Source organism: Eptesicus fuscus, chromosome 13 (genome assembly GCF_027574615.1).
Source record: "Eptesicus fuscus isolate TK198812 chromosome 13, DD_ASM_mEF_20220401, whole genome shotgun sequence".
NCBI classification, from domain to species: domain Eukaryota; kingdom Metazoa; phylum Chordata; class Mammalia; order Chiroptera; family Vespertilionidae; genus Eptesicus; species Eptesicus fuscus.
In genome coordinates, this window is record NC_072485.1 from 17,649,803 (window position 1) to 17,676,871 (window position 27,069).

Below are 27,069 nucleotides of genomic sequence, written 5' to 3' on the forward strand. Positions count from 1 at the left end.
AGTAAGTTCATTCACTCAGCAATTATACAGTATACATCTTACGTTTAGATCTGTGCCAAAGATATTTTCTTGCCTTCACCTCTCTCTGCCTTAGACGTAAAATGAGGATGACAGTAGCTTCTTTTTAAGGTTGTTATAAGGATTCAATGAGTCAATAAACATGAAGTTTTAAAAGAATGCCTAGCATATTGTCAGCTTCAATTGGTGGTGTTTTTACCTTTAAGGAGCTAATAATAGAGTGGGCAAGGTAACATATATGCATGTAAAATAGAGATTCTCACTAAATGCCCAGGTAAGCAATTCTGTAAAGTATATAAGATTTGTGAGTTTGTGTGTTTGGGCAGGGGGGAAGGTGGTCGTAGGATGGAATGTGTATGTTCTAAAATGGTAGGAAAGGGCTTCCTGGGAGATATAAATTTAGTTATTAAAGGACAAGTAAGATATCAGTCTCTGGGCATTGAAAGATTTTAAGAGTATGTGTTCAAAGAAGAGAGAAGAGATTAAGATTAGACTATTTAATTAAGACTCATATTAGGAAATTATGAGAGTTAAAGCTTGCCAAGTTAGGTTGCTAATGTTTGGAATAATCTGGAGAGAATTAGTGATCTAAGGCAAGAGAAAATGTTCTGGGAGTTTTCAAGAGTGAGAAGGCTAAGGAAGGATTTTTATAGTTGGAGAGAAATGCAACATTTGAAAGGTTGGAGTAAATTAGTTGGTGCAAGGTAGAACTATGTGTGGATGCCAATATGTCCAGAAGTTGAAAGTCAATAGTTAAAATTTAGATATTAATGTTACCAAGGTCATCATGATAGTGGCATTTTAGAGTGCTTTCTAATGTGTTAGTGATTATTTAAGTGTTTTATGGGTCTTAACTTATGTAATGCTTATAATGTAGATGTTATTATTACTCACTTTACAAATGAGAAAACTAAGGCGCAGAGATGTTAAATTGCCTTAATCACAGTTTAAGTGTTAGTCAGGATTCAAACCCAAATGGTGTGACCCCAGAATCTGTGCTCTTAACCACTGTACTTTCTCTCCCATAATAGCAAATGTAGTTTGAATTTCAAAGAAAAAAACAATAAATGGTTGGAAGAAAATATGTGAGCCAAGTGATACATCCAGGAAGGTAAAAGTGAATACTAAAGAATAATGCAAAACCAAAGGTGATTAGAAGTTAGTGATATAAATGGATGGGTGATATTAACTTCACATTTAAGGCAGCAATGAGAAGACATGGTCAGGGGCCAAGAGTCTGTTTCCCCACCTGTCCTCCAAGTTAGGAGTGGGAGATGATAAAACCCATGAAAAAGACACCCAGGAAAACAGGGCGCTGGCTTTCCTTAGTATGCGATAAAAGAGGGAAGAGGCAGAGGAAAAAGGAAACCACTCAAAAAGTGGGAATATGGGGCAGGGAGAGATGACTTGTTCTAAGCTAAAAAAAGAAAAAAGAATTAGTCAAAAAGCAGTAGGTTGAATTGCTCTTTGCATTCCTTTACTAAGACTTGGAGTGAACCAGGAAGTGGTTAAGAATTGCCTTGAGACCTTTCAAGGAGATAAGTCATAATGACCTGTTGGTCCTACACATGCAGGCTAGTGTGACCTGGCATTAAGAAGGAAAGGATAATTTCTCATTGAATTACCCTATCTATACACTGTGACTGGTGCCATGCTAGAAATATACTAAACATTCAATAAATAATTGTTTGCTAAATAAACCAATCATCATAACTATTGCCAACCACTTAATTCTTTGGTTGCTTGACTCTATAACAGCATTTGTAGTGAATACATTTCATGGAATATTGTTGGACAAAAGTTGTCATACAGTTGAAAGATATTATTTAGAAGATACTAAGCTAAGTAAGTATTGATGGATTTTAAATTATATCATCTTATTATTCTCATTTTTTTCTAGTTTTACTTAGGTATAATTGACAAAAGTATATTTAAAGTGAAAACATGATAATTTTATATATATATATATATATATATATATATATATATATATATATATAGTGAAAGCCACAACCCATCAAGTTAATTAACACATCTATCACCTCACATATTTCCTTTTTCTTTTTTTTCCGGGCAAGAACATTAAAGCTCTATTCTCTTAGCAAATTTTAATTATACAGTACAGTTTAATCAACTATAGCCACCGTTATACATCAGTTCCTAAGACCTTATTCATCTTATAACTGAAAGTTTTGCCAACCTCTCCCTAATTCCCCCACCCTCTAGACCCTGGCAGCCACTTTTCTACTCTCTGTTTCTGCGAATTTGACTTTATTTACTTCTTGTTTTTTATTTCACATATATGTGATGTCATCTGGTATTTGTCTTTCTCTTTCTGCCTTATCTCACTTAGTATAATGTCCTCTCAGTTCATCTTTTTTGTTGTTTTTTGTTCATGTATTAATTAATGAAATATTTGTGGAGCACCTGCCATATGCCAGATACTATACTAAATGCTGGTTGAAATAGCAGTAAACCAGGACAGACCTGGTGAGCTGCAGTTTCAGTGGAGTTTATAATAGAGTGGAGGAAAGTGACATTCTCTCAGCCAGGATGCGTATGCAATTTCCCGGACAACCAGAGAATTGACTCCTCTGTCAGAAGCTGGGGGCGGTGGTAAAAGCCTTTCAAAATGTAGAGAGACTCCATTATCTGTAGACCATAGAGGAAACTGTACAGAAATTATATATTTGTTTACTCTTTCACCAATACCACAGTCTTGGTTACTGTAAGTCTGGAAGTCAGATAGTGTCAGTCTCCAATTTTATTCTCCTTCTTCAGTATTGTGTTAGCTATTTTGAATCTTTTGCTTCCCTATATAAACTTTACATCTGTTAATATTCATGAGGTAATTTTCTGGGATTTTGCTTGGGATTGCATTGAGTCTGTAAATCATATTGGGAAGAACTGACACTTTAACAATATTGATTCTTCCTATCTATGAACATGGACTATCTCTCCATTTATTTATTTATTTGATTTCATTCACAAGAATTTTGGTTTTTCTTCATATAGATTTTGTACATATTTTGCTAAATTTATGCCTATTATATTTGTGGGTGCTAATGTACAGTAATTGATATTGTGTTTTTAATTTCAAATTCCACTTGCTTGTTGCTAGTATATAGAAAGTGACTTACTTTTACATAGTAGCTTTATATTCTGCAACCTAGCTTATTAATTCCAGAGGTGGGTTTGTTTTTTTTGTTTTTGTTGTGTTTTTTTTTTGTGTCAGTTCTTTCATATTTTCTACATAGACAATCATGTCCTCTGCAAACAAAGACAGTTTTATGTTTTTTATTTTTTTCTAGTGAATATACCTTTTACATCCTTTTCTTGACCTATTAGTAGGACTTTCAGTATAATGTTGAAATGAGTGGTGAGAGGGGACATTCTTACCTTATTCATAATCTAAAGAGGAAACTGGTAGTTTCTTATCATTAGTATGATATTGTCTGTAGGGTGTTTGTTTGTTTTTTTTGTAGATTTTTTTATCAAGTTAAGGAAGTTCCCCTCTATTCCTAGTTTACTGAGTTTATCATGAGTGAGTTGGATTTTGTCAGATGATCACATGATTTTTTTCTTTTTAGCTTGTTGATATGATAGATTACATTTGCTGATTTTTAAGAAATGTATTTTATTGACTGCAGAGAGGAAGGAAGAGGGAGAGATAGAAACATCAATGATGAGAGAGAATAATTGATCAGCTGCCTCCTGCACCACCCGTACTGGGGATGGAGCCTGCATCCTGGACCTGTGCCTGACTGGGAATTGAACCACAACCTCGTAGTTCATAGGTCTATGCTGAATCACTGAGCCACACTGGCCAGCTAATTCATTGATTTTCAAATGTTGAGCCAGCTTTGCATACATGGGATAAATCCCATATGATCATGGTGTATAATTCTTTTTATAATTTTTTGGATTCTTTGTGCTAATATTCTATTAAGGATTTTTTCATTTATGTTTATGAAAGACTAGAGGCCCGGTGCATGGAAATTCATGCACTGGAGGGGGGTGTCCCTCAGCCTGGCCTGCCCCCTCTCAGTCTGGGAGCCCTCAGGGGCAGGAGGTGACCCAGTGATCAGGGGAAGGCGACACCCCCATCACACCTCTGCTGCTGCCACTGCTGGCGGCACAAGCCCTAGCCGGCCCCGGTTACCTGAGCCTCGGGCAGTCCTGGACAGCTGGGCAGCTGCTATCCAAGGCTTGCCTGCGCCTTGGGCTGGCCTTGGGCGACTGGGGGCCTGAGGAGACTGGGGGACTCCGGAGGCAGGTGCACGGAGCGACCGGGCCCACCTGGGGGCTGAGGGGAATGGGCACTGCCATCTTGTGGCTGTGGGCACCACCATCTTTGAGGGCATGACAGTCAATTAGCATATTTCCTCCTTATTGGCTGTGGGTGCCGCCATCTTTGCAACAGTGTGAGGGTTAATTAGCATATTCCCTCTTTATTATATAGGGTATTGGTTTCGAGTTTTCTTGTAAAGTCTATCTGGTTTTGTATTAGGGTAATGCTGGTCTCATAGAATGAATTCAGAAATATGCCCTCTGATTCTATCTTTTGAAAGAGAATGTGTAAAGTTATTGATTCAACTTAATAGATATGGGCATCTTTAGATTTTCTATTTCTTCTTGTATGAGTTTTGGCAAGTCATGTCTTTCCAGGCATTGGTCCCTTTTATCCAGTTATCAAATATGTGAGCATAGAAGTGTTCATACTATTACCATATTATCCTTTTTTAAAAAATGATCATTATTGTTGGAAGTATCACATATATGCCCCCTTTTCCCCCACTGACCCATTCTAGCTAGCCTCTGACCCTCACCACAGGCCTTCACCATTCTATTGTCTGTGTCCATGGGTTATGCATATATTAATACAGGTTCTTTAGTTTGATCTTTTCCCTTCCACCCACCCTCCCCTGCCTTCCATCTGAGATTCCACAGTCTGTTCCATACTTCTGTGTCTCTGGATCTATGTTCATCAGCTTATTTTGTTCATTAGATTATGCATATATGTAAGATCATGTGATCCTTGTTTTTCTCTGATTGTCTTATCTCAGTTAGCATAATATTCTCCAGGTCCTTCCATGCTGTCTCAAAGGGGAAGAGATCCTTCTTTTCTACTGCTGCATAGTATTCCATGGTATAAATGTCCCACAGCTTTTTTATCCACTCACCTACTGATGGGCATTTGGGCTATTTCCAGATCTTAGCTATTATAAACTGTGCCGCTATGAACATAGGGGTTCATACATTCTTTCTGATTGGTGTTTCAGGTCTCTTAGTATACTATATTAGTATTCCTAGAAGTGGGATCACTGGTCAAATGGCAGTTCCATATTTATTTTTTGAGGAAACGCCATACTGTTTTCCATAATAGCTGCACCAGTCTGCATTCTCACCAGCAATCTACGAGGGTTCTCTTTTCTACAAATCCTTGCCAGCACTTGTCATTTATTGATTTGTTGATGGTAGCCATTCTGACAGGTATGAGGTGATACCTCATTGTTGTTATAATTTGCATCTCTCTGATGATCAGTGACTTTGAGCATTTTTCATATGTCTCTTGGCCATCTATCTATGCCCTTTGGGGAAGAGTCTATTTAGGTCCTTTGCCCATTTTTCAATTGGATTGTTTGTCTTCCAATTGTTAAGTTGTATGAGTTCTTTATATATTTTAGATATTATACCTTTATCAGATGTATCATTGCCAAATATATTCTCCCATACAGTGGGCTCCTTTTTCATTTTGTTGATGGTTTCTTTGGCTGTGCAGAAGCTTTTTGTTTTTATGTTGTTCAATTTGTTTATTTTCTCCTTTGTTTCCTTTGCTCTAGGAGATGTATCTGCAAACATATTGCTACGAGAGACATCAGAGATTTAGCTACCCACTGATGTGTCTCAGTGTGGGCCTGTTTGGGTTCTTGCTCTATGCCTCCTGAACTTGTGTGGCTTTTTTCTTCACCACGTTAGGGAAGTTTTCTGCCATTGCTTCTTGATTCTCTATCCCTTCCCCTAATCTGCTGTGTATTCTTTCCATTGTGTTCTTTATTAGTGCTATGTCATTCTATTTCTGACAAGTCTTTTTTCATAGTTACTATATCTTTTCTCATGCTGTTGAGCATCTTTGCCATCATTATTCTAAACTCTATATCTGATAAATTTCTCATCTCCATTTCATTTAGCTCTTCTGGAGAATTCTCTTGTTTTCTCATTTTGAGATTGTTTTTTTGTCTCCCTATTTTGGCTGCCTGTTTGGGTTTGTGTCTATATGTTAGGTAGATCTACTACACTTCCCAATCTCTAGTGCAGGAAAATGTCAGATGCTGTTTCTGGTTGGCCTTGAGTTCCCTGTTTGGAACTATGAGCAATCCACAGGTTGTGCCTCCCTCTGCTGGGGCTGGGTGTCTTTAGGAAGGACCAAGTTGTGCACCAGGATCTGTTTTTCCTAGCCCTGGGCCCAGATGACCAGGCAAAAACTCAAAAGCCTCCAGAGATCCGCCTCTGCTTGCAGTCTGATTGTTATTCTAAGTCTTAATTTGCCTTTGGCTATAGACCACAGGGTGGAGTGAGAAGTATTCCAACAGGTTGGGTTAATTGTCTTTCCTCCAGGCAAAAACTACCTGGATAGCAAAGGTCATTGGGGAAAAATATCCTCAGCAGTGTGAGGGAATGACTCAGCACAGGAAACGGAGGATACCTCCAAACTCCAACCCCAGAGTCCCCAACCCTGGACTCTCTTCACAAAGCTCCAGTCTACTCTGCCCTCCCTCTGCTAGAGCCCAAGATGATTGGCTGCACACGAAATTTTGTGAGTTGGTCCTTTAAAAGGTTGCCTGCATTTCTAGCTGTTTCTGGCTGGCAGACAGCAACCTGGCTGCTTTCCACAGCCAGATGTTTTGTGGGCTCCTTTCTCAGTTCTGGTTCTCTGGGCTAGGGAGCCCAGCTTGGGGTTTAACCCAAGAAGTCTCAGTGGGAACCCCCATAGCTGAGATATCCTTCCAGACTTTCAGCTGCTGCCTTTGGGAGCCAGGCCAACTCTTTTGCGCCTCCATCCTTCGGACGAGTCGCTATGTGGCCTCCACTTTCCATCCTTGGTTATCAGGGTTCTCTCCAGCTAGGCTTCAGTTGATTTTTTCAGGGTGGTTTTTCTGTATTTTAGTTGTATTTACAGTTTGGTCCTAGGAGAGTGTCAGTAGCTTCCACTTACTCGGTTGCCATTTTTAATCTCCTTTGACCATATTATCCTTTTAATGTTCATAGAATCTATAGTGATATCTTCTCTTTCATTTCTGATAGTAGTAATTTGTGTCTTCCCTCTTTTTTCTTTTTTCATAATTAGCCTGGCTAGAGACATATCAATTTTATTAATCTTTCAAAGAACCAGCTTTTGCTTTTTTATCTTCTTTATTGATATCCTGGTTATTATTCCATTGATTTCTGATCCAATTTTTATTATTTATTTTCTTCTATTTTATTTGGCTTAATTTGCTCTTTCTTTTTTCCAGTTCCCTAAGTTGATTAAATTAAGAATTTTTTCTAATATATGCATTTGGTACAGTAAATTTCTCACTTAGTACTGTTTTTGCTGTATAGCACAGATTTTGATAATTTGTCTTTTAATTTTTATTTCATTCAAAATATGCTTTAGTTTCTCCTGATATATTGCATCTTTAACCCATGTGTTATTTAAAAATAAGTTGTTATATCTCCACATATTTAAAAAAGTTTTTTAGTTGACTTTCTATTATTGATTTCTAGTTTAATTCCATTATAGTCTGAGAGCAGACATTGTATGATTTTTATTTTTTAAATATGTTTAGTATGTTCTGTGGTCTACAATGTGGTCTTTCTTGGTGAATATTGCATATGAGCTTGAGAAGAATGTATATTGAGCTGCTGTTTGATGAAGTAGTATAAAGATGTCAATTATATCCAGTTGATTGATGGTGTTTATGAGTTCAACTAGTTCTTACTGATTTTCTGCCTGGTAGACCTGTCCATTTCTGATGCAGAGGTGTTGAGATCTCTTACTATAATAGGGGATTGATCTATTTCTCCTCGAAGTTCTATAAGATTTTGCCTCACAAAATTCCAATGCTCTGTTCTTAGACACATACATATTAAGGATTATTAGTTCTTCTTGGAGAATCGACCCCTTTATCATTATGTTTATCCCTCTTTAAATTTCCTTGCTTGGAAGTATGCTCTGTTTAAACATTCAGATTTCCACTGACAAATTTGTGAATTATTTTTTCTGTATTTAGAACTCTAAAAGGCTTTTTCCATCTTTTGTAGTCTACAAAATTATCCAACAATCCCTTCCACCATGATTTCTGTGATTAATATCTGGGCCCTTGAGAAGATATTTTGCCAATAATCTTATTTAATTTCCTCTCCAATGGAGTCTACCCTATAAGCAGTTTCCCTGTTATCTTAAAAATAAACATGTAGTAATTCACTGGACTTCACTTTTAAACTCTATAAAAAAGTCATAAACATCTACACTAATAAAAGAGTAACATGCTAATTGACCATACCTTTGCAACACCCACCAGCCAATCAGGAGTGAGTATGCAAGTTAACCCAACAAAGATGGTGGGTTAATTTGCATATGCAGGCGCCGAGCGGCTGGGGGCAGGGTGGGACGCTTGTGTCATCACCATGGTGACGACGCAAGGGTTCCGCACCAGCCCAGCAGCTCCGGGCCTCCGGGCAGCATGGAAAGGCGGAAAGGCAGCTCCAGGCCGGAGCAAAAAGTTGGCTCTGGCCAGAGCGAAGGCGGTGCTGGCAGCCAGGGGAAGGAAGGCCCATTCTTGCACGAATCTTCATGCATCGGGCCTCTAGTTATTAATAAATAATAAATTTGATAATTTATTCTCAAGCTTCAGGTCTCTCAGTTTAATATTTAGTATAAGTAGTAAGCAGGTTTTAAACACAATTTTGCATGATGACTTAATAAAATAAACCTTCACTTTGCTGAAAAAAGAAAAAGATAGCATTTGGTGTAATCTGCTCAATATTTGGTTATGTAGGGCTCCCCCATTATTAATGCTCCTTCAGAACTGCATCTTCTACCATTGTAAGAACCTGAAGGGGAAGCATTAGTGTCAAAGCATACATGCTAATGCTAACCCCAGCCTTTGAATTGTTGTACTTTAATTACTCAATTAATACACAATACATTCTCCTTTTAAAAATTAAAATATTACCAAAGACTTAGTCTTTGATCATTACTTCTAATCTGTTGACTTCTCTACCATTCCTCTATATGTCTATCTCAGTTTGTCGTGCATGAGCATGTATATGGGTGTGCGCATTGTGAAGTATGTTGTTTTGGATGTATTAGTACATAAATAGTATCACATATTATACTTTGTGTTTCATTTTTTATATGTATATTTTTATTGTTTTTTACAGAGAGGAAGGGAGAGAGATAGAGAGTTAGAAACATTGATGAGAGAGAAACATCGATCAGCTGCCTCCTGCACGCCCCCCACTGGGGATGTGCCTGCAACCAAGGTATGTGCCCTTGACTGGAATCGAACCCAGGACCCTTCAGTCCGCAGGCTGATGCTCTATTCACTGAGCCAAACCAGTTTCAGCTGTGTTTCATTTTTTATCTTATTTTTATGGAACAATGACTTGAAGCCTGATGTGTGTGTTTTTAAACATTCTTTTTAAAAATGTTTAATATGTTTTTTATTGATTTCAGAGAAGAAGGGAGAAGGAGAGCGAGAGATAGAAACATCAATGATGAGAGAATCACTGATTGACTGCCTCCTGCACGGCCCCACTAGGGATCGAGCCCACAACCAGTGATCGATTGCCCTGACGGGGCATGAAATTCATGCACGGGGTGGGAGGCGGGGGGGAGGGATCCTGGGTCCCTCAGCCTGGCCTGCACCCTCTCCAATCTGGGATCCCTCTTGCAATCCAGAACCACTGGCTCCTAAGTGCTCACCTGCCTGCCTGCCTGATGCCCTTAACTGCTCCCCTGCCAGCCTGATGTCCCTAACTGCTCTCCCCTCCTGGCCTGATCCCCCTAACTGCCTATCTGCACTCCCCTCCTGGCCTAAACCCCCTAACTGCCTATGTGCTCTCCCTTCTTCTCTGCACCTTGAGACCCCAGCTCAGGAGTGCTGAGAGCTCTCCACTGAGGCCCCGCCCCCGTTCTGATGCTCTGCTCTGGCTGGGCAGCGCTGAGGGCCTGCATGCGCTCTGCTGGGGGGCTGCCCCTGGAGGCAGCCTCACTGTCCTGGTGGTGCAAGTTTCCGCCCCCATCCCGCCCCCCAGCTCCTGTGCTCGGACACCATTAGGACCAATTAGCATATTCCCTCTTTATTACATAGGATAATCTTGGAGTAGTGAAACTTTTTAATATTGAGATGAAATCCAAAATTCAAAATTAAATTTGTTCAATTTTGCTACAAAAATAAATTTCAAACTTCTTCTATAAGTCAAAAAAATTGAAAATCGAACGACAAATTGGGAAACTATTTGGAACATATGTATAAAAGCAAAAGAATGTTATTACTAAAATAAAAAATATTCTAATAAACCACAAACAGCCAAAAAGAAAAATGAACAAAAGATATGAAGATAATATGGTTTGTAGAAGTGTGAAAAATGTTCAACTCACTAATAATTATTATAATTAAAATAATAATGGGCATTCTAGCAATCAGACTCATAAAATAAATAAATGACTAATTGAGTGTCTGAGGGCAATTATTATCTATTGGCACTATTCATTATTTTGACCCAACAAGTTTTTCTAGAAACTGGTTCTTTAAAAACTAGTAATGTATAGAAATACCTCTAGGTGGATGTTTATTACTAAACTAGTGTTCCCGTTGCGGGAAAAATCCTGCAATAGGATTTCCTGCTGCACTCTACCCCGCCTCCGTTCCTCCCTTGTCGCCCGCCCCGCCTTCTCCGCCAGCCCGCCTGCGTTTCCCTTTGCCTCCGGCCCTGACTTCACTCCTCCCTTCTCCTCCCCCCCCCTCCCCTGGCTTGCTTGCTTCTTCGAAGCTTTACTCCCTTCTGCAGCTCTTGGCTTCTTTCGACGCTGTCTTGATATGCAAATTAGCCACCATCTTTGTTGGGGTAATTTGCATACTCGTCCTGATTGGCTGGTGGGTGTGGCTTGGCTGGTGGGCGTGGCTTAGGTGTAGCGAAGGTGCGGTCAATTTGCATATTTGTCTATTATTAGATTAGATTATTTGCAATAATGAGAAATCAAAAACAGCCCATATGTCTGTTAATAGGAGATTAATAAAATTTGATATTGAATCCTTGCAATGAAATCATCTGTATCATTAAAAAGGGTGAGCTAGCTATCTATATTCCAGATGTGAAAAGGTAGCTAAAATATGCGATTTTGTAGAAAAGCAAGCAGTGATGTAATTTTGGGTAATAATAATATTACCCATTTGCTATGACTATGTGTAGGGAACGATCTGAAAAAGAAAATACACCAACTGTTGGGATGTGATATAATAATATGCTTTGTTCTTTAAGCAAGAATTTCCAAAGGAGGCTATTATTCCTCATCATCTTGGTGCCTGAGATCCCTCTGTACTAGCTCGCATGGTCTGAGCTAGCCTCTGCTCCCTAGTGCTGTGCAGTATTGTACACCACTTTTGTCCTTCAGGTACCCTCAGAAGTTGAGAGAGACCAACAAAGAAAGACACTTATGGTAAAAACTTGAGGTTATCTTGCATCATAAGTCAAGGTATCCAGCCTGACTAGATGGATCCCAGAACTAACAGAAGCCCACAGTTTCTTATTCGTAATCTCAATATCCCATAAGCCCTACAAACAATAATTTTATTGTAGACACTTGTCAGTAATACCTGACCTGAATTCATTTGGCAGCAGAAACTGACCGGAACTCACATTTTATAGGCCTTGCAAATAATCACATACTTGGCTACATAAGTATTAATGTATTGCATTGTGCAGTTTGTTTTGTATCATCTTTCTAAAATCTAAACAATTCTGAATTCTGAAAAATATCTGGCCCAAAAGATTTTAGTTAAGAAATTTTGGACATGTATTAAGAAATAAATTCATAGACTGTGTTGAACATGGTGTCTGCTGGAGTTTTGCAATGTAGCAGCCCAAAAAACTACAATAAATGTTTATTAAACAGTTATTGTCATTTGTTTTTACTATGCTTTTACTAGCATGCTGGGTTCTGCAGAGGGCTACAAAAGATAAATAAAGCCATAACACCTAATATCATAGACTTTTAAATTTTATCAGGGAAATAATACAACCCCATAAGTAAATATAACATAGGTAATATAAACTGAATGTGGTTTGGATTTTGAGGGAAAGAAAGATCATATTTAATTAAGGAGGCCAAAAAAATGGTTTTTGTGGGAAAGTAACATGTTAAACGGACTGCTGACAATGAGGCGATGATTTTACTAGCAAGAGTTGTAATAATGGCTGTTATAAACAAAAAGTATGGAATGAGCTGAAATACAATTTAGCTAAAGCATGGAGTGTGGTCAGGGATCTGAGAAGCCCTTGAAATTTTATATGAAATTTTTGTGTGTTTTTTTCTGGGGTGATCACTCTCATAAGGTTTTTCAAAGGGGTCAGTAACACCTCCTTCCAATAAAAAGCTACCCTTGCTATAAAGGAATAGTGAGAATTATTATTAAACAGAATGTTGGAAAAAAAATGTGAAATGACACAATGTGGTGTTTAGCAGTTAACTGAGAAAAGAGTGAGAAGCCCCTAAAGATTTTGAGCACTTTGATGACATATTTAATATGTACTTTAGGAAAATTAATATATCAGTAGTGTAGAGGGAGGATTAAGGCAGGGAAACTAGGAGGTCATGAGACCAGTATGGGGACAGCGCACTAAGGAAATGAGCCCGGGTGGAAGCCTAGAGAAATGGGTTCATGGGTAGATCAAACCAAGTTGTGTAGGGTAATGAAAGTGCCACAAACAAATGTTGGGGGGTGGCGAATGTAGATAGTGTATTTTCTACTTCTTTGACCTAAAGAAGTAGGAAGCACATGATTATTTTACCATTATTTTATCAGCAGGATTGATGTTGAAAGTAGTATTTAGAGAGGATTATTCCCAGAGCACCACGCAACATGGATTTGAACAATTACATGAGTCAGAGAGAACACCTGTAGAGCTGACCCATGGCTTACGAGATGTAGTTTAATTTTAAGTTATATATATTATAGTCTACCTAATGTACTCACGAGGATATTGAAATAATATAATCTTTCATGCACAATAAAATTTCTGGGAGAAGTTCTGGTCTGTTAGTCCACTCGTTCATTTGTTCATTTATTTATTCATAAAACAAAACCAAAAACATATATTCAGTGAATTCTTTATCCAAGGATTTGTGTTAAATATTAGGACTCAAAAATGAAGAAGTCAGGTGAATAAGTCAAAAGAATAACTTATGGAGAAAGAAATGTAAGCACAATATTAAAATACAGTCTATTAATATTCATAGAAGGAATGAACTACATATTGGAAGCATAGACTAGGGAGCAGTCAACTCTGGAGTTTATTTACTGGAGGGTGGAGGGGAAATGTATGAATCTCGTATAAGCATTAGATTAAAAATGTTAAATTTTTAAAACCCTTATAATTTCAGTCTGTGGTAGTGTTTGTGTTGTTAACAGTGGAGACCACAATGGCTGATCTTACGTTAAGCAGAGCATTTCAGTGAATGTTTCTTTATTCACACTCAGTCCAGAGCCCACTACGGGTTGTAGGAGGGTGTAAGTAAGTGTGAAGAACTGAACTTCTCTGTGTACAATTGTAACATAAAACAGAGGGTTGTCAGCTGAGGCAGAGTAGGACATAGACAGTCTAACGACAAAGTAAGGGGCAAAGGCTCCAGGCGAAATAAATGCCTGTGAGAAATTCCCTATTGCAGGGACTGATTGGTAAATCTCTAGGAATGGTGACGTCTGACAGCAACTTTGGAATTATTTTACTGTCTTATGTTTTCATTACCTCCAGCTACTCCCAAACCTTAAGTGAACTTACCTTTTTTTTTTTTTTTGAAAAATGAGCCCTGGGCTAGGATTCTTTTTTTTTTTTTTATAATATATTTTATTGATTTTTTACAGAGAGGAAGAGAGAGGGATAGAGAGTTAGAAACATCAATGAGAGAGAAACATCGACCAGCTGCTTGCTTCACACCTCCTATTGGGGATGTGCCAGCAACCAAGGTACATGCCATTGACTGGAATCGAACCCGGGACCTTTCAGTCCGCAGGCCAACGCTCTGTCCACTGAGCCAAACCCGTTAGGGCCTTAAGTGAATTTTCACTTCACATAAGCAGCTTGCGTTATTGTTGCTTTGGGGAAATGAAGAAGGTGGTGTTTACATTTATTTTTATTCAAAAGTATGGAACGAATCATTGATATCAATGATATCTGTCCTAGAACAGTTTCCCAATGCATCAGGGCATATATTGCTTATGGAGTGCAAGGCCTCCTAATGGCAGTGGCCAGGTTCCATAGCACAGAGACACTGATGAGCACAAAGTCCTCCCTTATATATGGCCAAGTACTGCAGGTTATCTGGATCCGAAAAGAACCTCAGGTTGAAGATAATATCAATTAAATTAAGCATAGTAAGCAAGAAAAATAGAAGAGCGGAAATATCTCCTGTCTCTAGTAATAGTTATTCATTAGCCAGATGGAGAGCTCTAAACAAGGTAATCAGATCATCAGGAAATGGAAAAAATTAGAAATTATCAAGGTCATTTTGAAATATGGATTTATATTCATTATCATAAAAGATGAGCCTTGCTCTAAGAATATGTTTTGCTAAAGATATTGGCTAATAATTATATGAAACCATTATTGTAAACACTTTTAAAAACTTGGTACTTAGAACCTGAAGGCAAACCTCTAGAATTTTTTCAGCAATGTGTAAGGTCATGTGGTACCCAATTTAGTCATTCACAAATTTCACTTAACCTAAGGAAAAGTGTTTCGAAGCCTCCTTTGAGGGTTCCTAAGTAAAAATCCATGTACAAAGGTTCTCTCTTACTCATTACATTGCACCTTATTTATTATCCGGTGTCTCTTTGTCCTATTTATTTGTAATAAAAGCTGATTTACATCAGGGAGGGCTGAAAATTGCTAGCTGAATTTTGGGGGGAAAGGTGGAACTGAAAAACAATTATGGTGACTAAGTAATCTGTGCTGCAGACAGGCCCCTCATTCATTGTCCATGGCTTCTGGATGACTATCTCCCATCTTCTCCTTCTCAGCCTTCCCGTGCTCGCCCACCCTCACTTCCAGCTGATCATTTTCCTTCCTAATTTTCTGAGAAAACTTCATGACACTGCTACCACCACATGTTCTCATGTGTCAGATGACCCATCCTTGACTTTTCCTCCTGTTTCTAGAGATCCGGGCTCCTCTTCAAGGCCAGCCTTCTCCCCACATGCACAGGGTCCAGTCTCCTCCTCTCGACTTAAGGGCAGATTGCTATACTCAAAAGAAAAAATAAATTGCATAAATATGAGGGGGGAACATTTACATATGTGTAAAATGTCATAATCTTGCTTCAGAGTAGCACAGTGATTTAAATAATGTTATTGATATAATTTTGTAATATTTTCATGTTTCATACAGATGTCTTACATGCCTCCTTACTCAGTAGTATGTGAAATTTTCTTAAGGTCAAATAGTGGTGTGGGTTTTTTAATTTTTGTATGCAGTCCCTTATCTCCCTTAAATGCCTACTCGTTAGCTAAATATATAATTGGAAATATAGGTGTAACTAGTTAGATGCTGCATACAATTTGGTGTTTTACAACTTAAAAGATATGTAAATAATTAGGAGAGAGTTCAGAAGAGATCTCCAGAGCATTGTTTTGTCTATAAAGACATCAGTAGGACTAGCTTTAGGAAGGATAGACGAGAAACTGCTCCACAGTCAAAAAGAAGTTAAATTCAACAGAGATGAAAGGAAGAAAGAAGAGGAAATAATTTTGAATAGTAACTTTGAGGAGGACTTAAAAGAAGAATTAAATATTGGAATGTCACATGGTACGATTCTACAAACTACTTGGTTCCTCTTTTGGAATATATCCAGAATCTGACCGCTTATTCACCACCTCCGCTGACCACTTTGATTCAACCACAATTATTCTCCTTTGGATTTACTGCAACAGCCTCTTAACGGGTCTCATTTCCACCTTTGCCTTATTAGAGTCTATACTCAACCTAGAAGCCAAAGTGATGAGTGTTAAAGTATATGCCAGATCATCTCACTTCTCTGCTCAAAACTCTGCAATGGCACTGTGTTTCTTTCAGAGAAAAATCAGTGTTCACAGTGGTCTCCAAGGCCCTTTCAGGACCTGAGCCCTGTTACTCTCTGAACTTCCTTTCCACTACTATTCTCCCTGGCTCCGTCAGCTCTAACCTTACTAGTTTTCTCAGACAATCCAGGCCACCTCTCAGGGTCTTGAAAATCAGCTCTTAACTCTCTCATTCCATTTTCTGACACTCCACACCCACTCAGCTCATTCTAAGTTCTGGCTTTGGTGAACGTCTGGAAACATACCAAACTGCCAGTCTCTCATTTAACATAGATAGCCCCACCCCACCCCTAGATATTGTACAGTTGTTTGATTTAACAAGTCTGTCAGTAATATGTAGATGTGATTTTAGGGAAAATTATACTTAAATTTGATTTTCTAAAAGAAACAAAAGAAAACTTTGGGAAATAATCTACTTTGAGGTATGAAAACAAAAGATGACAGTGTCTGAGAAACAAGAATGTCATAGGAAACAACTAGATGAGATGAAAATGTAGGTGGATGAGATGAGAAAATACTAAAATAAGATCCAAAAAATGCAGTAGCAGAGTTAAAATCTATATGGGAAACCATAAAGAGTAGAACATAAAATCAGTTATGTAGAAATCAGATTTAAGGAGTTACCACACAATGAAAGAAAATGGGCAAATTGATGACAATTTCAAGCTATGATTTATTGTTTTTACAATATTCAGTGTGCTGAATATTTTATCTAATTTAGACTAATTTAATTATACTATAGTGTTTATCTTTATTCCCATTTTATAGGTGGATAAACTAAGACTTAATTTTCTCAAGGTTGAGTTAGTGATGGAACTAGAATTTGAGTGAAACTGGTCCAAATCTTTATGTTATTCTGTCTTTAGAATACTTTGGCTTCTAGAAAACATGCACAAAATTTGAATAAATAGTAAGATGAGTATCTATATTTAACTGTGAAAATTGTAGACATCAAATTTCACCTCTCAGGGTCTCAAAATGCATCTCCTAAAGTCAAGAACATTCCGTAATATAATCATAATATATCATCATACCCCCAAATTGAACATTGATATAATAATTTTATCTATTATTATAGCCAGAATTCAGATTTACCCAATTGTTCCCAAAATATCTTGTGTAGGTTATTTTTTCATGCTGGAGCCAATCAAGAACTATGTATTTCATTTGGTCATTAGTCTTCTTTAATCTAACAAGACCTCTCACCATTTTTTGTCTTTTGATATTGACATTTTTATGAGGAGTTTAGGTCAGTTGTTATGTAGAAATTCTCCACAATCTGGATGTCCGACTTTAAACATTTTGACAAGAATCTTACACACGCTAGTAGTTCTAAAACATCTGGTTTCATGTACCCTTTATATGCTTAAAATTTATTAGGATCCTAATGAGTTGTTATTTGGATTATATAGATCAATATTTATCATATGAGAAATTAAAACATTATTTTTGAAATCTTTTATTAACTCATTTAAAACAAGCAAACTTATTAGATGTTAATTTTTCAAGCCAAAAAATGTAATGACAAGAGTGACATGTTTTACATTTTTACAGGTCATTTAATGTCTGCCTTAATAGCATGCAGCTGTGTCTCATACCTTCGTCTACATTCATCTTTTGCAATAGTTTGTTTTGGTTGAAGCATATGAAGAAAATGTGTCACACAGATGTCTGTTTGGAAAATGGAGGAGTACTTTAATTGTCTTTTCAGATTTGACAAGTGGAGGTCATTTCATTAAGGATTGCAAAAGGATGATTTTCTACTATTATTCCTTCTAATTTTATTGGCTATAAATCTTTTTTTAATAGTTCTTTCTCTCTTCCAAAAGTAATTTGGTAATCTTAAAATGTAATTTTTGCTGGAAGGCTTATTAGATGTTTAATTATATCCCTTTATTTATCAATTTTTAAAGTAATTGAGTTTGTGCCTTAGCAGCCTCCAGTAGTTTCTAGTGAATTCATTTTGTTTCTTTCTTTCCTTTTTTTTCTTACATATTTTATGTACTCATGGCTTTTTATATACTCAATGTGTTTTAATCACTTAAACTAAATTATTTTTAATGTTCAAATTGTCTTATCTTTGGTCAGTGTGTCTCAGACAATTTTATTAGCTCTCAATAACACCAAATTATATCACAACAAAGTAACCCAAGCTCAACTTGTCCATTTCCAGTCCCAGCCATGTCCCCAAGAAGCCCTGTGTTATGCAAAGTGCTGAGGTCCCAGAAAACCTCAGGATTAGGATTTAGGTGCCATCTGGTGGTGGCCGACCAGTGAAGTTTAATGCTGCACTGGCTGCTATCAGTGAAGTTGTCCTGCTAAGTCTCATCTGGCCTGCGGATGGGCGACACTAGGGGCCGCTGGCCAGTGCTATTTTGCTGCCAGCCAGACTTTCCCAAGACAAGGTTTTAGAGTACAGAAAACAGTAAAGCAGGGCCAGCAGAGGGGTGGGAGGCAGACCGCTCATGAGCAAGCTATGTGCGATCAAAACACTGGCCATTTACAATCCAGGTTCACCTCTAGAAGCAGTTCCTCTTTGGCCTTTCTTAGGCCCAGTTGCTGCAGAGGTCTCACAGTCCGCTTACAGGTGGCCTTCACTATATTTCCACAGGGTGAAGGAGGAGTTGGGCATGGGAAGGGGCTCATGTTCCCAGTTACCATACACCCTGGCTCCTTTTAGATGAAAATATTAGATACGACAATCTGGATGCAGCATTTATTGCTGCTATGGTATTCTTTACTTCTGATCATTTTCAGTAGACAGTATCAACAATTATAATGGCATTTCAAGAAGATAAAAGGGATTATTTAAAAAAAAAAAACAGTGTTGGGACATATTTGACAAACAATAAATACTTGTTGAATGAATGGGATTTTGTGAAATTATACATTCACTTAACAAATATTAAAAAATAGATATATGTACCCTGTACAGATTGGTTGGAAGGAAACATGAAAATGAAAATATTGGCATGCTAATGAGATTGTAGATAATTTTCTCTTTTGAATTTCCTTAATTGGCTACAAAATGTTTCTAATACAATTTATTAAATAAAAAATTTAACCAGATAATTGCTACATTCTTTTTTGTGTATACTGAATTTGAGCTACCTGCAGAGAGATGGTCAGAGCTCAGGATGAGACTTTAGAGCCATGAGACGATGATGAAACTACCCACCTACTGTATAGAGTGGAATACAACATATAAAGGAGAGGCAAAGGAAGAGGGATTGGCAAAGGGAACTTAGAAGGGACTGTTGGAAAGATAGATGAAGAGTCATAAGAGTCAGGCCCTCCCCTCCACGCCCCCCAAAAAGGAAGGGGGCAGGTGGGGAGAGAAACTGCCAGTGGCAAGTTATACGGAATGTCAATAAAAAATCCACAGTATTTAGGAATGAAGAAATCTCTGATGATGTTAAGCCACATTATAAGGACAGTGAAGAGTGGCCACTTTATAAAACAAATAACAGTATGCTGAGGAGTAAAGAAGTTGGGAAATTAGAAAGTCCAATGAAGATGACTTTTTCAACACCTTAGATGACAAAGAGAGGGGTAGAGTCGGGGAGAATTCAGAATGAGACAGAACTCCTTTCTCTGTCTCTCACTGTCTCTCTCTCGATGCTGGAATTTTTGGAATGAAAAACTTGAGGACATCACTGGACAGGGGAGACTAAATATTTTAGAAGAGAAAGGGGGAAATTGGTGGGGAAGATTTGAAAGCAGGCAGGAAGGAATGGTTTCAAGTACAGAAACTGAGAGCCCTGGTAAAGGTGCACTCTTTCTCCGAGGCATTGAAGAAGGAGATACTGTTATAAATCATTTAAGAAGCAGAAAGGAGACAAGTCTGCAGCATTCCAGCTCTCGAGATTTCAGGCTCTTTTTCAGGTATTTGTGACCTAGGAGCAGAGAATACAACAGCATGCTTTCAAACAGTAATTACACCCATGAGCACTGTTTGTTTAAGTTTGTTCTTTATATATGATGGAAAATCTTGTTTCCTATTTTCTGTTCTCTCGAGAAACCTGTTTAGATGAATAATTTATAGCTAGCTAGCTAGATATAGATGAAAGAAGGAAAGAAAGAAGGAGGGAGGGAGGGAGGGAAAAAGAAAGAGAGAGAGAGAGAGAGAGAGAGAGAGAGAGAGAGAGAGAGAGAAGAAGAAGAAGAAGAAGAAGAAGAAGAAGAAGAAGAAGAAGAAGAAGAAAGAAAGAAAGAAAGAAAGAAAGAAAGAAAGAAAGAAAGAAAGAAAGAAAGAAAGAAAGAAAGAAAAAGAAAGAGAAAGAAAAGAAAGAAAGAGAGAGAAAGAGAGAGGGAGGGAGAGAGGGAGGGAGAGAGGGAAGGAGGGAGGGAGGGAGGGAGGGAGGAAGGAAGGAAGGAAGGAAGGAAGGAAGGAAGGAAGGGAGGAAGGAAGGAAGGAAGGAAGGAAGGGAAGGAAGGAAGGAAGGAAGGAAGGAAGGAAGGAAGGGAGGAAGGAAGGAAGGGAGAAAGAATTCTTGGTACTTAACATGACCCAAGCCATCTTATAAAGCAAGCCAACTGCCAGTTCACCCTGGAAGGGGTGGGTCTGTATCACCTAAAGGGATTATTCTTGCATTTGTAAGTGAGGCCATTAAGTCCTTGATTTATTCAGCTCTTACTAAGTGCGTAATAACGTGGCTCAAACCACCTGTGTTAGCACATGCCACTTGGCTCTTTAAAACAAGCCCTATGGGCTTTTCAGTGCGGAGATGTACCATCTTGCTGTTGCCCAAAACTGCTTCTGTCTGTCCGTTCCCTTAAAAATTTGTAATTCTGGAGTTGTCAGCCTCTTTAGTCTCTCAGCACAGCTCAGGATTCCTAATAAAGAGAATAAAATAGTATGTGTGTAGTATGTGAACATAATTTCGTGGAAGGATATCTTTTTAAGAAAAGACCACTTATTCTTTGCCAAAAACACCCACATCGAGAACCACTTTGTTATTGGCTGTCTCATAGACCTGGCCTTTTTGCATTTTGCCATTTGAGCATATCCTGTTCCTCTCTTGATTAAGCACACATTTAAGGTACCTCTGTGTTCATTTAATACAAACTTCGGCCAGAAGAGTGAATCTGATTTTAATGTCAACTAATATAAAATACTATAGGAAAATCCCTTAATATTAAAATTATTTTTCACATTTAAGAAGTCTAAGCTGATGATGTTGAAATACTAATGTCTGTTTTATAGGAATTTGTCAGAAAATAAGGAGTGCCAAAGAAGTAAATTTTCCACTTAGTTAATATTTAAATGTCTAAGCTAACAAGTTTTTTTTTTTTCATTTTTGTTCAATCTAAATTAGATTGTTCCATGCCTCATTAAACAGAACACATGTTTTTTATTTAGAAACTCATCATTGTTGGATATTAAATTCATATTGTGGACCTTTTGGAGGTTAAAATAGTTTCCCCGACATAAAATGATCCCAGGGTCACATGTCCATATTTCTTCTGTAATATTTCTGTCCTCTCCTTCATTGAGTACTTCTCATTGTTTTAAATTGTTCTCCCTTTATCTTTCTATTCATCTTGTTTTCTAAATTTTGGCCAAAATAAACCAGGTGACCAAGTCATTACAATTAGTGACATTCTTTACATGCTATTCATAATCATTAGACCCTTTAAAAGTGAGCTAGCTCCAGGATTTTTCAATAGAATTAAACATAGATTTATACAAAGTTAGTCTAAAGACTTATTTAATATTTTAGTCTGAATCTGTTTTCTTGAATGTTTAGATTTTAGAAAAAAAAAAAAAGGAGTGGGGGGTGGGGAGTTCACTAGAGTTTGACTGTTTTATATAACTAATGCTTATCAGCAACTTGAAATGCCAGAAAGGTCTAAGGGCATTCTGATGATGGCACCATTAATAAGATACACAAATCTTGAACAAAAGATTTTTAAAGAGCCATGAAATGTATTTCTAAGCTGTGTTCACCTCAGTGCGGCTCCTGGAGGCACAGGTAAAGTCCTGAGCAGGCCTGTTCAGTTATGCGAAGCAGGAGGCTGGCTGAGACGGCCATGCATGTGCTGATGTGTACTTATCTTCCTTTTCAGTTGTCATTGCAGAAAGTTCCCATTGTTCTTCGGACACTGTAAATAATTTTACCTTTTCTGTTTTAGGACAGCATAATTACTTGTGTGCTGGAAGAAACGACTGCATCGTTGATAAAATCCGCAGGAAAAACTGCCCAGCATGTCGCCTTAGGAAGTGCTGTCAGGCCGGCATGGTCCTCGGAGGTAATGTTGATGTTGTCATCGGCAGTACGCTGATATTTACCCTATTCACCTGTGGGCCAGGAAATTCAAATTTCCTCATTCATCTTGGTTCTTGCTTTGCTTTTTCTATCTTGATTATTGTTGTCTGAATGAAGCAACCAATACTATCTCATTAACTGTATAGATTCCCAGCATATAAGGTCTGTTATGAGAGGTAATAAAACTCCATTTGTCTATAGTGCTTATAAATATACGTTATGGCCCGGCTGGTGTGGCTCAGAGGTTGAGCATCAAGCCAAGAACCAAGAGGCCACTGGTTCGATTTCCGGTCAGGGCATGTGCCCAGGTTGTGGGCTTGGTCCCCTGTGAGGGGCATGCGGGAAGCAGCGGTTCAAAGATGTTCCTCTCTCATTATGGATGATTCTATGTCTCTATCCCTCTCCCTTCCACTCTCCGGAAAAAAATCAATAAAATATATTTAAATATATATATATATATATATATATATATATATATATATATATGTGTGTGTGTGTGTGTATATGTGTATATATATATATGTGTATATATATATATATACATATATATATATATACACACATATATACATATATATATATACACACACATATATACATATACACTGAGTGGCCAAATTATGATGATCTCTGAACGCATAGTAATCTGGCCACTCAGTGTGTGTGTGTGTGTGTGTGTGTGTGTGTGTGTGTGTGTGTGTGTGTATTAGAGGGGTCCAGCCAGCCTGGCCAGGGGTAGGAGACATGGGCAGTTGGCCGGCCTGCCTGCTGGTCGAACTCCTGGTCGAGGGGACAATTTGCATATTAGCCTTTTATTATATAGGATATACACTGAGTGGCCAGATTATTATGGGTGTTCACCAACCTTTCATTAAGTGACATGAATTGGAGTCCTGGCACTGCATTTATTGCCTGCATGACCTTGAGTAAGTCACCAACCTGTTCTGGGCATCAGCCTCCTTGTCTATAAAATGAGAGCACTAAAGACCCTTCCAGACCAAAAGCTAATTCTGTGAATTCAGAACATTAATCTCCATCCCTCTCACTCTCCATCAACCCCTCCCTACTCTCTTTATATAACTGTATGTTGAACCCTTATACTTACTAGGTACTGTTTTAAGTTCTGGAGTATAGCACCAAACCAAATGGACCAAATCCCTGCCCTTGTGATGCCTACATTCGGGGTAGAGGGGCAGAGGGGAGGAGGAGCAATAAATATGTATGTCAGAGGATAATAGATCCTGTGGAAAATGGTAAGCAGGATGAGTTAATAGAGAATATCAGGGAGGGGAGTCACTCCTGAAAACTCTTTTTATTAATATAGTATTTATTTCACTTAGCTGTTTCCTAAGCAATGTTTCTAAAATTACAAGTTTGATGTGGTAGCTATAAATTTTCTAAAACACAGTTTAAATGTAACTATTTAAATATATATTCAGTATACCACCTAAACACAGCTAATGTACTATGAATGGTTTGTGTTACCTTCTGGAAAAGAGTGCATTAGTGCCAATTTTTTTTTTTTTTTTTTTAGTGTTAAGTACCTGCTTAATTCTGTTCCTGCTGCCCTTGAATGTGGTACAGCCTAATCCATAATAAAATAATTATCAAACAGAAGAGTGACTTAAGAGAAGTACCACACATTGCTAGCAAGTAGAAAAAGGAAAAAATTAATTCCATCTGAGGGAGTAGGCAAAAGCTTCAGAGAGGAGATTCTCAAAGAGTGAATAGAAAGATTGTAAGTGGAAAAGGAGAAAGGAATTTAGAACGAAAATCCCGTGTCTCTAAAAAATGCATTCCAGTGATGATTTTTCAATTATTTAATGGGAACAGCAAGATATAAAGCTTGAAAGCTATCTTGGGCTAACAACCAAAAGGAGATGAAGAGAGCTGGGGTCTGGAGTTTGAACTCTATTCTGTAGGTGCAATGGAACCTGTGATCTTTCTCAGAAACCATTTGCTGACTATCCATGGAATAAAGCCCAGATTTCTAACTCAGGACATGGGGCCTTTCATCACCTAGTGGTTGCTCTCTTTCTCTAAGCCCTTCTCCCACCAGTCCTTTGGGAACTCTACAGAATGTTCACCTGTCCTTGCATGTGTGTTACTTTTGCCTGCACCATTCTCCCTTCACTCCTTATCAACTCTTACTTATCCTCCACTGTAAGTTCTAGCATAGTGTGTGTGTGAGAGAGAGAGTGAAAGAGCAAGAGCGAGAGAGAGCGAGAGCGAGAGAGCGAGAGAGCGAGAGAGCGAGAGAGAGAGAGAGAGAGAGAGAGAGAGAGAGAGAGAAACCTTCCCATCTCTCCAGTCACTGCAGGTTGGGAAGTTGAAAGCCCTTGATCCAGCCTGGATTGGATTGCTCTGACTGGACTTACTTTAGCATCTCAAATGGAATATTGACCAAGTTGACTGAGTAGTGGATGAGACACAGCTATGCTACCCTATCCCAGCCACATGAGGCATTGGGAATTCATTCCTATTCACATTCTCTCTCTCTCTCTCTTCTCTCTCTCTCTCTCTCTCTCTCACTCTCTCTCTCTCTCTCTCTCTCTCTCTCTCTCTCTCTCTCTCTCTCTCTCTCTCTCTCTCTCTCTCCATAGTTTCTTAATCACCTTCACTATAATACTTGCCTTCCTATTTTATGACTATTTACCAGTATTTGATTCAAGGACTTTCTCCTTATCCAACATTGAGCTGTTAGAAAGCAGGATTTCATTTCAGTGTTTTCATGGTGCAAAGCTTTTTCTTTGCAGCCTTCAGTTTTAGCATGTGCACCCTTCTCTGGGCCTTCTTCTGAGCGTTAAGTAGATCTTGGTTAAGTCCTGAAAAGGTTTTCTGCAGCTCCTTGGCAAATTCTAGGTTATGTAGCACTTCTCTACTGAAGCACATGTCTCTACTGCTTCCAATTTGTCTGGATTAAGTTGCTCTCCATTTTTCAGGTGTTCCTTGCAATCTTCCAATTTGAGCTTCTTTTTCTCTGTGTTTCTAATTTTGTGTTTAAGGCACACGAGTCCATTGTCCATATAGGTCTCCTATGCTTGCGAAGGGGAGGCTCTCTGGCTTTCCCCATGCTGACTGTGGTTCATTTGGGGCTCTGCTCACTTCATAGTCTCCTCTCTTCCCTCTCTGAATGGCCTGAGGTAACTGACAACCTCTAGGAGATGAAGAGAACAGTACCATTCAAACAGTTGAGGCTCCTCAGGCTGCTAGGCCCCTGTGGCTTCCAAAGCCAGCAGGAGACAGGAGAGCTACAGGAGGTGGGCAGGTGCCACCCACCCTTGAGTCTCGTTTCTTCCTGCTCCATCCTCTCTATCAGGGTCCCTGCTGGCAGTGTATTCAGGAGGGAGCTCAGCCAAATCAGCACTGTGGCTTTCTGTGCATTCTTGAATATAAAGTCCATCAGTCGTCATTTCCAGGACACAGAAAGAGTATTTGGAGAAGGAAAAGAGACGTGGTCTGAAATAGTGCTTTCCACTTTGAGGAAGAGTGCTCTCTCTTGAGGTAGCTTCCATTCCGTGATTGCATTTGTTTTAATCATCCTACTATTATAATGGAAAAGTGATTAAAAATGAGTAAAGTAACATAATGAAACACATAGCCTTGGATAAGCTGGGGTTCATGTAGAAGAGAGACTCAGTTCCAATCAGAAACAAGACAAACCGTAAGAAATAAAGTTATAAGAAGAGAGAGCGTCAGAGAAAACTCAGAACTGGGATGAAAGGGACGGATTTCATTAGGGGTGTGGACTAAAGTAACAACAGAGCAGCGTCGCCAGCAAGACCTCGTTAGTGCAAAGCTGTATTAATTGACTCCAGTTTTCTTCTTCCTCATAAGAGCAGAACGGGTTCCATTGTAGGGCTGAGTGTAACTCAGAGCTAAACAGCCCCATCCTCAGAGATCCGAGTGGGAAATAGTCAGAAATACTGGTATGAGCAGTTGGTTATCTCTGTCCAGTCATACTGTCCTTAGTTTTGTTGTTTTCCCATCACTTTCCCAAAGTCCCGTGTTGCCATCCTGAAGCCCAGTTCTCCTGAAATCTTATGACTATTTCCCCCCTTGCATAATTTACTTCAGTCAATGAACCACCTTTTATGGGATTGACCATAAAATTAGTCATCCCAACCAGGACACTGCCCAGGATGAGATGGAATACTATCAATAATTAAAATTGGGATAACAGATGTAAACCGAGACTTTCCCAGGCTAATTGGACCATAGGGCAAACCCCCATTTTCCCCATTAAAACATACAAATATGTTCTGGCCAAAATGAATACCTAAATTTCTGGGGATGTAGATGAAATAGTCAGATGTTTACTTATACAGTATTTAACATATTAATATGTTAGTTTCATTAGACACAAATATAAAGATCTATTGAATTAGAAGTATTGCGTTTCTGTTTTCACATTTCATTCAAACTAATTTTGCAAACTA

At 38.4% G+C, this 27,069-nt stretch overlaps 1 protein-coding gene across 1 annotated transcript in view; it reads left to right on the plus strand.

The window, feature by feature from the left end:
* Window positions 1-27,069, plus strand: part of PGR (progesterone receptor) — a 78,088-nt gene that overhangs the window by 4,872 nt on the left and 46,147 nt on the right. The window contains exon 3 of the mRNA XM_054725132.1: window positions 22,497-22,613. Coding sequence (XP_054581107.1) covers window positions 22,497-22,613 — 117 coding nt within the window. The remainder of the gene's footprint in view (window positions 1-22,496; window positions 22,614-27,069) is intronic.